This window comes from Thalassophryne amazonica, chromosome 8 (assembly GCF_902500255.1).
Source record: "Thalassophryne amazonica chromosome 8, fThaAma1.1, whole genome shotgun sequence".
Classification (NCBI taxonomy): Eukaryota; Metazoa; Chordata; class Actinopteri; order Batrachoidiformes; family Batrachoididae; genus Thalassophryne; species Thalassophryne amazonica.
In genome coordinates, this window is record NC_047110.1 from 111,392,546 (window position 1) to 111,409,187 (window position 16,642).

The 16,642-nt window shown below is 45.2% G+C and overlaps 1 protein-coding gene across 1 annotated transcript in view; it reads right to left on the reverse strand.

The window, feature by feature from the left end:
* The window catches only part of hydin (HYDIN axonemal central pair apparatus protein), a 291,354-nt gene that overhangs the window by 260,039 nt on the left and 14,673 nt on the right, over positions 1 to 16,642 (reverse strand). The window contains 3 exon segments of the mRNA XM_034175548.1: positions 6,455 to 6,579; positions 8,222 to 8,421; positions 11,656 to 11,790. Of these exon segments, the coding sequence (XP_034031439.1) occupies positions 6,455 to 6,579; positions 8,222 to 8,421; positions 11,656 to 11,790 (460 nt within the window).

Genomic DNA, 16,642 nt, shown 5'->3' on the forward strand with positions numbered 1-16,642 from the left:
ACGATCTGAGACAATGTCTGATGGAATCCCATGCAGACGCACGACGTGGTGGACCAGGAGGTCTGCAGTCTCCTGGGCCGTCGGGAGCTTCGGGAGGGCCACGAAGTGGGCCGCCTTGGAGAACCGGTCCACTATCGTGAGGATGGAAGTCATGCCCTGGGACGGCGGGAGGCCCGTGACAAAGTCCAGGCCAATATGAGACCAGGGGCGACGAGGCACGGGCAGAGGCTGGAGGAGGCCTTGGGCCTTGTGGTGGTTGGCTTTGCCCCTGGCACAGGTGGTGCAGGCCTGGACATACTCCCGGACGTCGGCTTCCATAGACGCCCACCAGAAGCGCTGCCGGACCACTGCCACGGTCCTTCGCACCCCTGGATGACAGGAGAGCTTGGAACCGTGACAGAAGTCAAGGACCGCAGCCCTGGCCTCTGGTGGGATGTACAACTTGTCCTTCGGACCTGTCCCCGGGTCCGGGCTCCGTGTCAGGGCCTCCCGGACGGTCTTCTCCACGTCCCAGGTAAGGGTGGCCACGACAGTGGACTCGGGGATGATGGTGTCAGGGGGGTCTGACGGCTCGGTCTTGACCTCCTCTTCATGCACCCGGGACAGGGCGTCAGATCATTGGTTTTTTGTCCCGGGGCGGTAGGTGATCCGGAAGTCAAAATGCCCGAAGAACAGCGACCAGCGGGCTTGCCTGGGGTTCAGACGCTTCGCGGTCCGGATGTACTCCAGGTTCCGATGGTCCGTGAAAATCGTAAATGGTACCGATGCTCCCTCCAACAGGTGTCTCCACTCCTCAAGAGCCTCCTTCACCGCAAGAAGGTCCCGATTGCCGACGTCATAGTTCCGTTCAGCTGGCGTCAACCTGCGGGAAAAGTAGGCACATGGATGGAGAACCTTGTCAGACTCCCCGCTCTGGGATAGCACGGCTGTTATCCCTCAGTCAGAGGCGTCCACTTCAACTACGAACTGGCGATTGGGATCGGGCTGCACCAGAACCGGTGCAGTCGAGAACCGGCGTTTCAACTCCCTAAACGCGGCTTCGCACCGATCCGACCAGGTGAAGGGGACTTTTGTGGAGGTCAGGGCTGTCAGGGGCTAACTACCTGACTGTAGCCCTGGATGAACCTCCGGTAGAAATTTGCAAAACCGAGGAACTGTTGTAGTTTCCTACGGTTTGTTGGTTGGGGCCAATCTCTCACCGCCACAACCTTGGCCGGATCAGGGGCGACGGAGTTGGAGGAGATTATGAACCCCAGGAAAGACAAAGAAGTGCGGTGAAACTCACACTTCTCGCCCTTCACAAACAGCCGGTTCTCCAACAACCGCTGTAGGACCTGACGTACATGCTTGACATGGGTCTCAGGATCCGGAGAAAAGATGAGTATATCGTCTAGATATACGAAGACAAACCGATGCAGGAAGTCCCGCAAGACGTCATTAACCAATGCTTGGAACGTCGCGGGCGCATTGATGAGGCCGAACGGCATGACCAGGTACTCAAAGTGACCTAACGGGGTGTTACATGCCGTCTTCCACTCGTCTCCCTCCCGGATCCGAACCAGGTGATAAGCATTCCTAAGATCCAATTTAGAGAATATTTGGGCTCCATGCAGGGGCGTGAACACTGAATCCAACAGAGGTAACAGGTATTGGTTGCGAACCGTGATCTCGTTCAGCCCTCTGTAATCAATGCATGGACGGAGTCCGCCGTCCTTCTTGCCCACAAAAAAGAAACCAGCACCCATCGGGGAGGTGGAGTTCCGGATCAACCCGGCAGCTAACGAGTCCCAGATGTAGGTCTCCACTGATTCGCGTTCCAGACGTGAGAGGTTGTACAGCCTGCTGGACGGGTACTCAGCGCCCGGTATCAAATCAATGGCACAATCGTACGGACGGTGTGGGGGCAGCGTGAGTGCCAGATATTTGCTGAAGACGTCAGCAAGGTCGTGGTACTCGGCTGGCACCGCCGCCAGATTGGGGGGGACTAAAACCTCCTCCTTAGCTGTCACACCAGGTGGAACCGAGGATCCTAAACACTCCCGGTGGCAGGTTTCGCTCCACTGAACCACAACCCCAGACGGCCAATCAATCCGGGGATTGTGTTTTAGTACCCATGGAAAACCCAAAATCACTCGGGAAGTTGAAGGTGTTACATAAAACACAATCTCCTCCCTGTGATTCCCAGACACCACCAATGTCACTGGCTGTGTCTGGTGTGTGATTAGTGGAAGAAGGGTGCCATCTAGTGCCCGCACCGACAATGGTGACGGTAATGCCACTAGAGGGAGCCCAACCTCCTTTGCCCATCTGCTATCCGGCAGATTCCCCTCCGACCCCGTGTCCACCAGTGCTGGGGCGTGAAGGGTTAGATCCCCACTCAGGATCGTGACTGGGATACGTGCAGATCATCGGGGTCTCCCCCCTTGGGTGTTGTGACCCACCCTTAGCCCAGTCTCTAAGGACGAGTGCTGCTGTTTTGACCGTTTGGGGCATTCTCTCTGTGTGTGCTCGGTAGAGCTGCAGAGAAAACACTCTCCACGGATCAGCCTCCTTTGTCTCTGATCTGATCGCTTTTTGGCCCTGCTCGTTTCCATAGCAACGTCAGCAGGGGGAGCTGTCGTCACGTGGAGAGCCCTGGCAGTGGAGCGTGGGGAAGTCGGCTCCCTTTCGGACCCGGGAGGAAGAGGGACGGCTTGTGCCTGACCACGCCCTTTGTCTCGCTCCCGTCGGTGTTCTGTTAATCGGTTGTCTAACCGTATAACCAGGTCGATAAGCCCATCTAAATCCCGCGGCTCGTCCTTCGTCACCAGGTGCTCCTTAAGGACCAGAGACAGTCCGTTTACAACGGCGGCGCGGAGCGCAACAGCATTCCAGCCGGCTCGCGCTGCCGCAATGCGGAAGTCGACTGCATACTTCGCTGCGCTCCGACGCCCCTGCCGTATCGACAGCAGCACGCTTGAAGCGGTCTCGCCTCTATGAGGGTGGTCGAACACCTGTCGGAACTCCCTCACAAACTCAGTGTAAATTGTTAGGAGCCGTGAATTCTGCTCCCAGAGCGCCGTAGCCCAGGCGCGTGCCTCTCCTCAAAGCAAATTTATAACGTAAGCCACCCGGCTAGCGTCTGACGCGTACATGATGGGACGCTGTGAAAAGACGAGCGACCACTGCATCAAGAAGTCCGCGCACGTCTCCACACAGCCTCCGTACGGCTCTGGAGGGCTTATGTATGCTTCAGGGGAATGTGGGGGGGTTCGTTGAACGACCAGCGGAATGTCTGTCTCTGGCACACGGTCAGCAGGAGGAGGTGCTGCAGCAGCGCCCTGAGCATGCGCTTCCACCTGGGCAGTGAGAGCCTCCATCCTACGATTGAGAATAATGCTCTGCTCGGTAACTAAGTCCAACCGAGCGGTAAAGGCGGTTAAGATGTGCTGCAGCTCACCCAACACGCCTCCTGCTGGCGCCTGTGCACCTCGCTCTTCCATTGGCTGTTCAAGCGATGGTTGACGCCCCTCGGGATCCATGATGCTGGCCGAGAAATCCTGTTGTGAAAGTGTCGTGACACGGACCCACAACAGGGGGCGCTAATGAACGGACAATGGATAAGCCAAAAGTAACTATTTAATGTTGTGAATCGCACAACGAAGTACAGACAATAACAATATGGTGGGATGTCAATTATACACAAGGTGACGTGTGGGCAGGCTCGACGATAGAAGACGTCTGGCGAGAGAAGAGCCGGATCCCACACAGCTTCCACCACCAACGGAGCTGAAGAATAGTTGATTCGTGTATTTGTTCCGAAAGAAAACCAGCGTGGACACATTTGTGCATACATGTCAACCTATACGGATTGTCTGTAAATTATACGGATTTTTCCGAGTTTCAGAGTCATATGGACGTACAAATAAATTCAGGGTTTTCTGTTGTAAATTTATTTTTTTGCTGTTGTTTTTCTTTACTCCGTGGCCTTTCGGCCAACCATCCACCATTTTTGTACTCCTCATAGACGCTGTGTGATGACAAGCGCAATGTGAGCGTCCAATCAGAATTGGTTCACCGTCACATGGTTTTCCAATATCCAATCGTAGGCCAGAGCAGTCTCAGATGGTAGGGCCAAAGATTGTTAGGAGCAGTGATCTGTTACTCTGAGTTCTTGTTTCTGTAAAAATAGAACAGCTGTGTGACACTATATTGATGGGAAATATATTGAGTTTGTACAAAATACCTACAATGTACTTGTAGACATTGATTTTATTGACAGCAAGCAATTTTACTGTGGAGCAAGAGGATTTAACTGTGGAGGACTTCCACCATAAAAGAGCCCATGGAGATCCCTGGTGTTATTAATATATGGACAAAACCCCAGTTATGTGATACCGCTATGTGGTTGTGTGTACTGTAACAAAACTGATTTTGGTGCGATTTGGAGGTTATAAGGATTTTGTGTTGATTTTATGGATTTTATCACTTGGTTATACAGGTCGATCATCAAAGGGGTTGACGTGTATGTTTGTGCATGTGTGCATTCAGTTTTTTATTATTATTATTAATGTTTTTTTTTATTTTTGCTTGATGGAGAGCTGCAGAGATTCTTAACAGGCTTCCTGTGTTCAGTATTTGTCAATAAATGAGTGTGTAAATGAGTGTGTCACCTTTTTAACATCAGTGTGTGTGCTGTTCTGCATGTCGGCATCACACACTCACACTCTGTAGCTACCACAAACATTTTTCCAGTTTCATGATTAATCCGTTTAACAGTGTACTGAATAAACTGTCCCTGTGTGTCTCTACATCATTTCCGGTCATCTATAGTATAACATGCGTGGATTCATGCCTAAAAACAATTACATACATCTGAATATATTTGTGCTTATGCCAGATTCAGGGTTTTGGTGGACTTTTAGTAAAAAGTCCACGTTAGTCTTTGGACATGAGGCCCCTGATCACTGACCTCTGGATGTGTCCCTCAGTGTTTTAAACAGGCTGTTATTCACTCTCTTTCAAAAGAGCCTAATGCTGACTTCATCAGAATTTTAGACCGATTTCAAAATTGTCTTTTATCTCCAATTTTTTTTATGACTTGCATTTTTTATTTTCTTCCAATAAACAGATAACATCAAGAACAACGAGAAATACAAAATACTTTCTTCCCCAATATAGAACAAAATCCCCCCATCCCTCCCTCCCACCCACCACCAACAGGGGTCATTTTTATCAACTAAAAGAAAATAAATCAAAAGGATAAAACGTAAACAAAGGGTGGCTGCGAACTACTCAATCAAATCTGAAAAACAATCCACCAAAATAGGTCTGTCATGTCACTTCAAATAACAAAATGAAAAAGACTTCTTTTTGTTACAATAAAAGTGCCACAGTTAAAACAGAAAACAAAGCAGGCCAATGAGTAATATTCTCATAAGCTGCATATCTCCCTCCTTTTCATAACTGTTCCATAGTCAGCCTGGATGTGTCCTTCTAGGATGTGCTGCCCCCCCCCAGCACGCCACAGTGTGCAAAGAGCATGCTGGCTACTACGGACTGGTAGAACATCCACAGGAGTTTCCACAACCTCCTCAGGAAGTCCAGCCTGCTCTGTTCCTTCCTGTAAAGGTGGTTGGTGTGGTTTGTCCAGTCCACTTTGCTGTCCAGCCACAGCCCAAGGTACTTGTAGGAATCCACAGCCTCCACCTCAGCTCCCTCGATCAGAACTGGTCGCAGACTTGGGCTGGACTTCCCAGATCAAGTCTGCAGTATTTTATATTTTATGATATTTTCATGCGCAGAGATGCAGGTTAATATTCGGTACTTGTAATTTTTGGATCTGTCTGCAGCTTTTGACACAGTTGATCACGGTGTTTTAATTGAGAGACTAAGGACATGTGGGCACCTCTGGGTCGGCTCTAGATTGGTTTTTATCCTATCTCTCTAACAGGAACTTCTCAGTTAATCCAGCTAAATATATGTCCTCTTCTGCCATTCTGTCCTGTGGTGTGCCCTAAAGGTTCCGTTTTGGGACCTATTTTACATTTCTACTGTATTTTCTCCTACTTGGACACATCTTGAGTTCTTTTGATGATGTCTCATATCATTGTTATGCAGATGACATACGGCTGTACATCTCCTTTACTCCAAAAAATCTTACTAAGGTATCTGTCCTTCAAAACTGTGTTAATGTCATAAAAACTGGATGGCTGCTGTCACTTAATACAGCAAAAACTGAAGTTCTTGTTTGTGCCCCTGAGGAATTTGTTCCCTCAGTGATTAAGAACCTTGGCTCTCTGTCCTCTTCTGTTCTGAAAGTTAAAAAAATCTATGCAAATTGTTACATCACTTTTTCTGGTTGAGACCGCGGTTCATTTTTTAGAGTGCATGAAAAGTACTGATTTAAAACATTTTAATGCTACAATTTTAATTTAAATTCCATGACTTTTCCAGGTTTGTGTACTTTCCTCACCGGTGTGGAAATGCAGCAGCAGGTCCTGCTTGTGGTCTCCTGTGGCCATGGGGTTGAAATCCACAGTCACCTGCATGCTCTTGCCGACATCAAGAGTCCCACATGAGGGTGTAACTGAGAAGGGTCTGGACCACAACAAACACACATATTAGAGTGTATGACACACTAAAGGTTTTGATACATTTTATTACTACAGCTGAGATGAAGCTACCTGCTTTTATACAGCAGGAGAAAGCATTTAGGATTCATTCTGGATCAACAATAAATGCTAATAGCATTTCATTTTCTTGAACAGTTGTTAAGTCAAATGTTTGTTGCGAGACTGTGATTCTAAGTTATTACATTAAAAAGGCAGCACACCTCTGATGCTTTGGGGTAAAACAGCAGCACTAAACCCTGATTTTCAGGACAAAGACACCATTTTATTTTTAATAACTGCTTATATATTAATTCTTGTGCATTCATTTCCTGGATATTTAAATATAAAATACCCTCGGCCATATGAGCATTGTCTTCTTTATCATTTTAGGAGCGTTTTACAAGAGTGGAAGTTAGCTTTGAGTTAGCGGAAGTTAGCGTGCACACTGTCATCCACAAGATGTCTTTAAAATCACTCCAGAGGTGTTATCAGGTTACAAAAACAGCATTTTCAGTTTTAGAAGTGTTTATTTCTCACTAGCTTTTACATAATATATGACAAAGAGGTTCTAATTACACGCAAACAAAACAGTTTGCAGCTAGCCTGTGATGTCACCACCCTAACACTCAATAAATGTCTTGTAAATCACTTCACAGGTGTTATTAGGTTCCAGAAACAGTGTTTTCAGCTTTAGACGTGTTTATTTCTTGCTAACGTTTACAGAATATATGACAAACATGTTATGCCCCATAGAAAACAAAAAAAGCTAAGAACAAAACATTAGTTTATCATCCTTGACATCAGAGCCTTTACTGCCATTGTTGTATTTTTTTCTTAGAAACAGGTACATACAGCATCATTTCAAACCTCTGAAATAACACATACAGCAACTGCGTATCAAGTGAGGAACTGAAAATATCAGCTATTTTTAAAGTAAATTTCGTTTCCATGTTGAATGAAGTCAGTATACTTTACGTTGGTAGCGTGTTAAACATGCAGAGTGTGTGTGAGTGAGACAGAGGTGGGGTTGTCAATGACAACAAACAGCAAATTCTGGCCCGACTCGCTAAGCTTCAGCTGTCTTCGGCCAAAGCATACTCGCCACCTAGTGGATGCGCACTAGGTGGCGGGCTGATTTCGGCATGCGGGTGGGGATGATAAACTAATGTTTTTTTTAATGGGGCCTTATATAAACACATAAATGAAGCAGTTTTAAAGAGACCTGCCACTTATGCCATGGTGCCACTCTACTCTGATTGGCTGTAACCCCCGCCACTCAAAAAAAAAAAAGGAGCTGAATGAAACAGAATGTTACATTTTAACCTCTTAAAATAGTTCAAGGTTAGCCATCTTTGAACTTGTCCAAGGTCTGTATCCCAAGAATGTTCCCTGCAAATTTACAATAATAGGACTGAACTTATGCTGAGCACAGACAGACAGATAGACAGACAAGTGGACGCAAAGTCTTCACCATACCCGATGGCCGTATTTGATGGCATTGGGTAAAAATGGTTTCCAGGTCAAAAAGAAATAACAATGGATACAATCTGCTGCTGATGGAAATATGACACGTGAAGTCCATTATTTCACTGTGCAGTTCGTGTGCTCAGCGTGTGACAGTTCGTTACCTCTGAGTGCGCAGCTCAAACTTGGCCTCGCCATTTCCAATGTTACGGACAAGCTGAGTCCTCTGAGTTGAGGCTTTCACCGGACAAAGTGGGAAATGGACCTCATCATGAAAGTCAAGAATGGCCCGTGGTCCAATGGCACGGACGGGAACCTCAAACCTCTCCCTCTCGGTCACACAGACCACTCTGTGGTGGTAGTCCTGAAAAATCAACAAACACATCAAACGTTAAAGCTCCTTATGTATCCACACAGTCTGTCATTTATTATACAATGTAGTACCAACTCACAACAAAGCTGCCTCAAGGCGCTTCACGTGAGTAAGGTCTAACCATACCAACCCCAGAGCAAGCACAGAGCCAACAGTGGTAAGGAAAAACTCCCTCTGATGATATTGAGGAAGAAACCTCAAGCAGACCAGACTCAGAGGGGTGTCCCACTGCTTAGGTCATTCTAACAGTTACAAGGTTTTAAAAATTTGCTTTTTTTTTAACCAAACTGAAGAAATGGGAAACGGAAAAACCAGGATAGCATCAAAAAACAAAGTGCATTATTAAGATGAGCACACAGTCATTGGCACCACAAGCAGAGGTCATCCAGCACCCTGGGGTGCAGGACCAGCGTCCATCCATCACGTCATCAGTGGGTTCCAGGGTGGCACAGTTACTTTGAAAAAGTAATCCAATTACTGATTACTGATTACTCCTTGAAAAAGTAACTTAGTTACTTTACTGATTACTCAATTGTAAAAGTAACTAAGTTAGATTACTAGTTACTTTTTTAGTTACTTTTCCCAGCTGCCGACAACAACCCTCTGCCACCTCAACATGACAATGATACCTGTTTTGCCAAAACTTACTTTATAGTCACCCTTTCTTGACTTCAATGAAAATAAATACTTGTTTTATAAAAAGTAAAATAAAGACCTCTTTCTTGACCTCATATTTAACTGATGACAGCACTGTAACAGTAAAACTTGCAATTTCGAACCTACATTGTTTATAAATGTAACTATTAAATTCATTCTAACATTTTTCTAACATTTAAATTCTCTCTAAATATTTTACTTGTCGAAATTAATATTATTTTAAGTAGTATTAGTAGTTGTAGTAAAAAAAGGCTTCAAAACTGGACCTTTAATGTAGGGGTGTTGTGAGGGGGGCACATCCCTCCCCCACGCCCCCATTCCATCTGGATTCGCCCCTACTTTGGCGTTTGAGCACAAAGAATGGATAACATTTATTTATGCAGAAAACAGGACCAGATTTACAGGTAAGAAAGTTTTATTGTGTTTTTACATCATGTGGTCCTCAGAAAGAGAGTTTAGGTGCATTTGAGTGGAAAATAATGTTAGTTGTTGACGCGTCGCGGAGGATCAGCTGTTTTAACGTGCAGATACGGAGCGGCTCAGCTCAGCTCTAAATAAAGGAGGAAAAAAAGTATAAAAATGTCTTTGTAAAGCTCAGTGCAGGTGTGCTGATCACCGCGCTTTAAGAGGAGACGACGAGTCGAGCAGCTGCAAAAAACCGTGGATGAAAAGCTCACAGCTCACTTAAAGTGGGCAGTTCAGTCGAACCCCGACCTCCTGCCCACAGACCAAGTTTAACGCTGCTATCGACCCACAATGAAAAATAATAGTAACGCACAGTGACATGGAGAAGTAACTTTAATCTGATTACTGATTTGGAAAGATTAACGCGTTAGATTACTCGTTACTAAAAAAAGTGGTCAGATTAGAGTAACGCGTTACTAAGTAACGCGTTACCGGCATCACTGGTGGGTTCACAGCACAAACTGTCCTCTTGGAGGAGAACATTCAAAACACAGACTGCAGTGTGCTGTGTCAGCTTCAGCCAGAGCATCTCGTGGTCAATCCAGCGCCCTGTGGTGTGCAGCCATCAGCCTTGCACAATAACTGCACCTAAGGTATGAGTTCACCATCAGTAGATCGACAGGGAACCAGAGAGAATACCAAGGTAAGCTAGCCCTGAGCTTCACTAATGGCCCCTTCACACATAGTGCAAAGTTTGGACAGCGTATGGACAAAAACAGCGAAACAGCATGAAACAGTTTGAAATTAGCTGACGGGCAGGAACAGTGCCAGGTGCAGCACATGGCGCCGCTGATGAGGTATAAATTAAAAATTAAAAAAAATTAAAAAAAACAGCCGGTATCTGTGGTACCACATCGCGCCGCTTATGTGGAATAAAAAAAAAAAGGCGATAAACACACCACCCACTGGACGTGAACCCGCGCCTTTCAAAAGCTCTGACTGCCAGTCAACAACTTTACCACTGAGCTACGGAGCTGTTCTTTGAAAGCTGCCTCATATCAGGAAGGACACGAAAGTATTACAAAAAAAAAATTGAAAATCACACACCATATAAAAACACCACATTTATCAAGCGAGCAATACAAATATGATCCGTCTCTTCCTCTGTATGGTCACTGAGTCATGAAATGACATGAATGAGAAGCAGTTCACTCGTCTCATTCATGTTCACATGTGCTGGCGCGTCTCCAACCGGCTGCACGCATCTTGTGGATAACGCGCCGCAGGACACTGCGTCATGTGGGTGACGTGACACTGAGATCACCTGCTGCGTGTTCTAATCTGATGGTCCATCTCAACCTGGGAGCAGCATGTCCACGTGTGCACAGTGTGCACGGTTCCTTGCTACAGCATGTCGCCACAGTAATATATGTTTTTATTTATGTCCACTTGATTACAGCAAACAGACACACGTGCATCACAGTGAGCAGTTGTCTGTCCATGTCTGTCCAAACATAGTACATGGTGTCTAGCTGGACGGTCCAGATCCACAGATTTCCACAGTCGCTTCAGTGGGAGAACACACCTCCTGTCAGTTCAGTGCACAGACCAAAGCCACACTCATGAGGGACTTAGACAAATTTCTCTGTGAGTACGAAGGTGATTGTCTGCAGTCTGCTGCCGTGCCAAGAGTGCGACTGGCCTCACATTTTCTAAGTGCCATGCAAGCAGTGTTGGATGTTTGTGTGCTTCACCTGGGTTCACACAGTGCAAACTTTGTCTTTCAGGCACTTGTGTGCGCAAATAGTTGTAGCAACAGGTGTATGAGGCATTGGAGGCAGGGACAACATTACACAGCTTGCACACGATTTCTGCGTCATGTGCACTAAGTGCGCACTTTGTCCAAACTTTGCAGTATGTGTGAAGGGGCCCTAACAGAAGCTCGATGAGAAAAACAAAGTGCTGCTGTATAACTCAATGCTTGAACATTAATGCTGAAAATTATTTCTGCAAACGTGAGCAAACACATTACTTATCTGTAGCATTTCAAACTGATGACCTGCTGAACTGTTCACATATCAGGATGAGTTTTAACGAGGTGACCAGTCAGTGGAGACACTGTGGTGTGAATGTTTATTCTTGCAGGGCTTCTGTCTGAACCACCTTCTTCTCTGTTGGGGTGAAGCAGACAGTGTAAGTGGTCTCCAATCCTGGTGCGACCTTTCTGCACACGTCCACTGGACCGAACACATGGAAATATTCAGAGTCCTGCAGCTCCACCTTCACTTGCCTGGGAACCTTGGCAAACACACACAACAACTTCAAAATACAGTGGGATGATTTATAGATTAATACACAATGGTGTGTTGCACAATTTCCAGTGATAAATCGCCTTCAATACCAAGCTGTTGTTTTAACACCATGGTCCATATAGAACCCCTCCCCAAACTGCCCTCAGATTTCCTGCATCTCTGGACAAAAATGTTTCAAGGATTCACTTTCCTTTACAGCTGCTGGTGACAAAATGTGTCATCACTGAGAACACTCAGGGCCCTATCCTAATGATGTTCACAGTGCAAGTGCTTTTGGTTGTGTGTACAATTCCACTTTTCCATTTACATAGCAGGTAATCTAAGACCTCATTCAGACTGAGGTTTACTATCCAACTTAAGCAGGATACAGCCATATCCTGCTTAAGGGCCCGGTCACACAGCACACGGTGATAGCTGGACGATGGATGAAAAGTTAAAAAGTCACAAATCTCTGAGAAAAGGTGGATGAAAGATCCTGCACCTTTCCCATCACCAAAAAGCCTCCAAATCAAGCAAATCAAGCAAAAAAAGGAACAAAACAAAACCATAACTATTAAAAGAAAAACAAAGCAAACGTCAACCTTGACGCTTTAAATGAAATCAAAACAAAACATTCACGATGACATGACTAAAAGTGGGTATAAAACCGATCGCAGTCAGCCCTGTCTTCATGTCCTTGCAGGTCTGCGCACTTACAGGTGCGGGATTTTGTTTGTCTCAACACGTTCACAACAACATGTGTGCACAAGCAGGCCAGCCACAAACGGTTGAAACGTGCGTACATAGTTAAAGCAGTTGATAAAACATTTTTATCGCTATTGTTTCTGTATGAAAAAGTTGCTTTTTTTGTCCCAAACATGAATTATTCATTAATGATACAAGGATGTTTCGTTCAGCTCATCAAAGCTTTAGTTATTGATTCGTTCACATATCATCAACCTTCGTTCAATACGTTGGACTTGGGAGGTTGAACGAAGTTGGACGAAAGTCAAACAAAACACTAACGTTATGAAAACTAAGCAAACGATAGGAAACCATCAAGAGAGAAAGCAAAACGAAATACAGACAAACTGGGGTTGGTGTTGGTATTCATTCAAATTTAGTTTAAAAATTTGTTTTTAAATTAAAAATTCTGATGAAGCACCATCTGCAGGAACGAAGCTGGATGAAGGTTAAACGATGCTTCCAAAAGTCACTGAAAGTCCAGATTTGTTGTTTCATTTGATCTTCGTTGTCCTTCGTTAGTGCAGTGTGACCGGGGCTTAAGCCACATTGTTTTTTTCTGAATCTGAATGATGCAAATCCATTTTAAACCAGATTCTTTTCAACCTGGGTTGAGCTGGAATTACTGCAGTCTGAACGCAAATGCGGCTTGGATCTGGCTAGCTGTGCACTGTGCACAGTGAAGTAGAGGTGGGCGGACCGATCCTAATATCGATAATATCGATACCAATGCTGGTATTGATGTTTTTATTTTATTATGTTTTATAACATGTTTTTATTCATTTGTATTATTGTATTGCACAATGTTAAATGTGATTAAAAGGGGGGGGGGGCGTGCACCCCTTTAGAGTGCCTTGATTAGAGAAAGTGCCGTCAACTCAGAATATGATGCCATTTTGGTTCCAACTGCACTGAACTACTGATTGAACCTTTAATGTTTTCAACAGGGTTCTAGCTAGAACCATTTTAGTGCCGGGTAAATTACGTGATCGCGGCTCACAGCCGGGGGTGCAGCGGCCCCCACTGGGGGTCAAGGGGGCAAAATCGCCTGAAACTATAGGGTTTTATACCTCTAAAATGTAATTGGCAAGCCCTATTTTAACCAATTTTGAGTGGTTTTAGATACATTGAAAGCAAGAATAATTGACTGAAAAAAAAATAACATTTATGTTGTAATATTTGTAAAACCAAAGTTCTTTTAAAAATGTTTCTATTAAAGTCAATAAAATAAATAACGCTGAAAAGGTTAAAAACACAGTAATATTTGTTGGGCATATACTTTCATCCAGTGAAGCAGGCAGAGTTTTTCTGTCATGACAGTTTTTTTCCAACATACACTCAACAAAAATATAAACGCAACACTTTTGGTTTTGCTCCCATTTTGTATGAGATGAACTCAAAGATCTAAAACTTTTTCCACATACACAATATCACCATTTCCCTCAAATATTGTTCACAAACCAATTTAAATCTGTGATAGTGAGCACTTCTCCTTTGCTGAGATAATCCATCCCACCTCACAGGTGTGCCATATCAAGATGCTGATTAGACACCATGATTAGTGCACAGGTGTGCCTTAGACTGCCCACAATAAAAGGCCACTCTGAAAGGTGCAGTTTTGTTTTACTGGGGGGGATACCAGTCAGTATCTGGTGTGACCACCATTTGCCTCATGCAGTGCAACACATCTCCTTCGCTTAGAGTTGATTATGTTGTCAATTGTGGCTTGTGGAATGTTGGTCCACTCCTCTTCAATGGCTGTGCAAAGTTGCTGGATATTGGCAGGAACTGGTACACGCTGTCGTATACGCCGGTCCAGAGCATCCCAAGCATGCTCAATGGGTGACATGTCCGGTGAGTATGCCGGCCATGCAAGAACTGGGACATTTTCAGCTTCCAAGAATTGTGTACAGATCCTTGCAACATGGGGCCATGCATTATCCTGCTGCAACATGAGGTGATGTTCCTGGATGTATGGCACAACAATGGGCCTCAGGATCTCGTCACGGTATCTCTGTGCATTCAAAATGCCATCAATGAAATGCACCTTTGTTCTTCGTCCATAACAGACGCCTGCCCATACCATAACCCCACCGCCACCATGGGCCACTCAATCCACAACATTGACATCAGAAAACCGCTCACCCACACGACGCCACACACGCTGTCTGCCATCTGCCCTGAACAGTGTGAACCGGGATTCATCCGTGAAGAGAACACCTCTCCAACGTGCCAAACGCCAGCGAATGTGAGCATTTGCCCACTCAAGTCGGTTACGACGACGAACTGGAGTCAGGTCGAGACCCCTGATGAGGACGACGAGCATGCAGATGAGCTTCCCTGAGACGGTTTCTGACAGTTTGTGCAGAAATTCTTTGGTTATGCAAACCGATTGTTTCAGCAGCTGTCCGAGTGGCTGGTCTCAGACGATCTTGGAGGTGAACATGCTGGATGTGGAGGTCCTGGGCTGGTGTGGTTACACGTGGTCTGCGGTTGTGAGGCTGGTTGGATGTACTGCCAAATTCTCTGAACCACCTTTGGAGATGGCTTATGGTAGATGAATGAACATTCAATACACTAGCAACAGCTCTGGTTGACATTCCTGCTGTCAGCATGCCAATTGCACGCTCCCTCAAATCTTGCGACATCTGTGGCATTGTGCTGTGTGATAAAACTGCACCTTTCAGAGTGGCCTTTTATTGTGGGCAGTCTAAGACACACCTGTGCACTAATCATGGTGTCTAATCAGCATCTTGATATGGCACACCTGTGAGGTGGGATGGATTATCTCAGCAAAGGAGAAGTGCTCACTATCACAGATTTAGACTGGTTTGTGAACAATATTTGAGGGAAATGGTGATATTGTGTATGTGGAAAAAGTTTTAGATCTTTGAGTTCATCTCATACAAAATGGGAGCAAAACCAAAAGTGCTGAGTTTATATTTTTGTTGAGTGTATTTGAGTGGGACAGCATTATTTAAAAACAACAATATAACCACTAAATGTCTTGTTTGAACAACAGCTGAGAGAGGCTCCTCTCCCCACCCCCCTCCTTCTCCCCCCCCCCCTCTCTCTCTCTCTCATGCATGCTATCTCCTGCTTCACCCCCCTCCTCATCCTCCTCCCCTGCTCCTCGCTCTCACCGTTCCTCCTAGCTTTTTGGAAATGGGAGCCTTTAAATGTCTGAATGTGTCAACATCTACCGACACTGACACTCTGGATTATTTTAATGAAACATTTTAATGGAGTTTTTTCCTTTAGAGCGGAGACTGAGACACACAGTGTCTCTGGTCTGATCTGTGTAAAGTGCTGAAAGCAGCTGACAGCAAACTCTGCCATTCAACTCCGCCGCAAACTCGGCTGTTTGAAAAAATGAGAAATATTTTGTTATTTCTTTAATTATTTGGTTGAAATTCCAAAATAAAACAAAAGTACGACACCATAAGCTTGAAATACGATCAAATTGGTAGATTTTTCAGCAACATTTCAGTTCACTTTTTGGAAAATCCGTGCTGGGCGCTGTGGAAATTTGAACTCGAGTGCCGGGCAGAAATTTCTAGTACTGAGCGGTACCATCCGGCGCGACCCACCATAGCTAGAACCCTGGTTTTCAACATTTTTTAAATCATTTAACCACATGCAGCAACACATCCAGGTACAGGTGCTATCAAAATAAATATAAAAATATTTAAGCTATCAAATTTACAATTTATGATGATTTATTTAAATAATTTAAAGCCTAATTATGCAGCTGCAAAGCTGTAACTCCGTGTCATACAATGATGTGTGTGACAGTTGTAAGAGATAACATGGTCTTTATTTCAGGCACAGGTACGGTACACATGTAGTCAGTCAGGCGAGCAGAGGTACAATCTGGATCAGGCAAAAACACAGTCATTGACAAGCAGGGTTCAGTGGCACAAGGAAACACAGACATCAGGGATAAGGCAAAAGGTGCAGTCAAAAATACAGAGCAAACATACGGTACATGGCTAGACAAAAAACAGGCTGTGAACAAAGGCTGGAAAGTGTACAAAAGACAACAATCTGGCAGTGAGCTGTGAGACTGTGAGGGCTTAAATAACAGGTGGTGTTAACCAGGTGCACATGCAGGC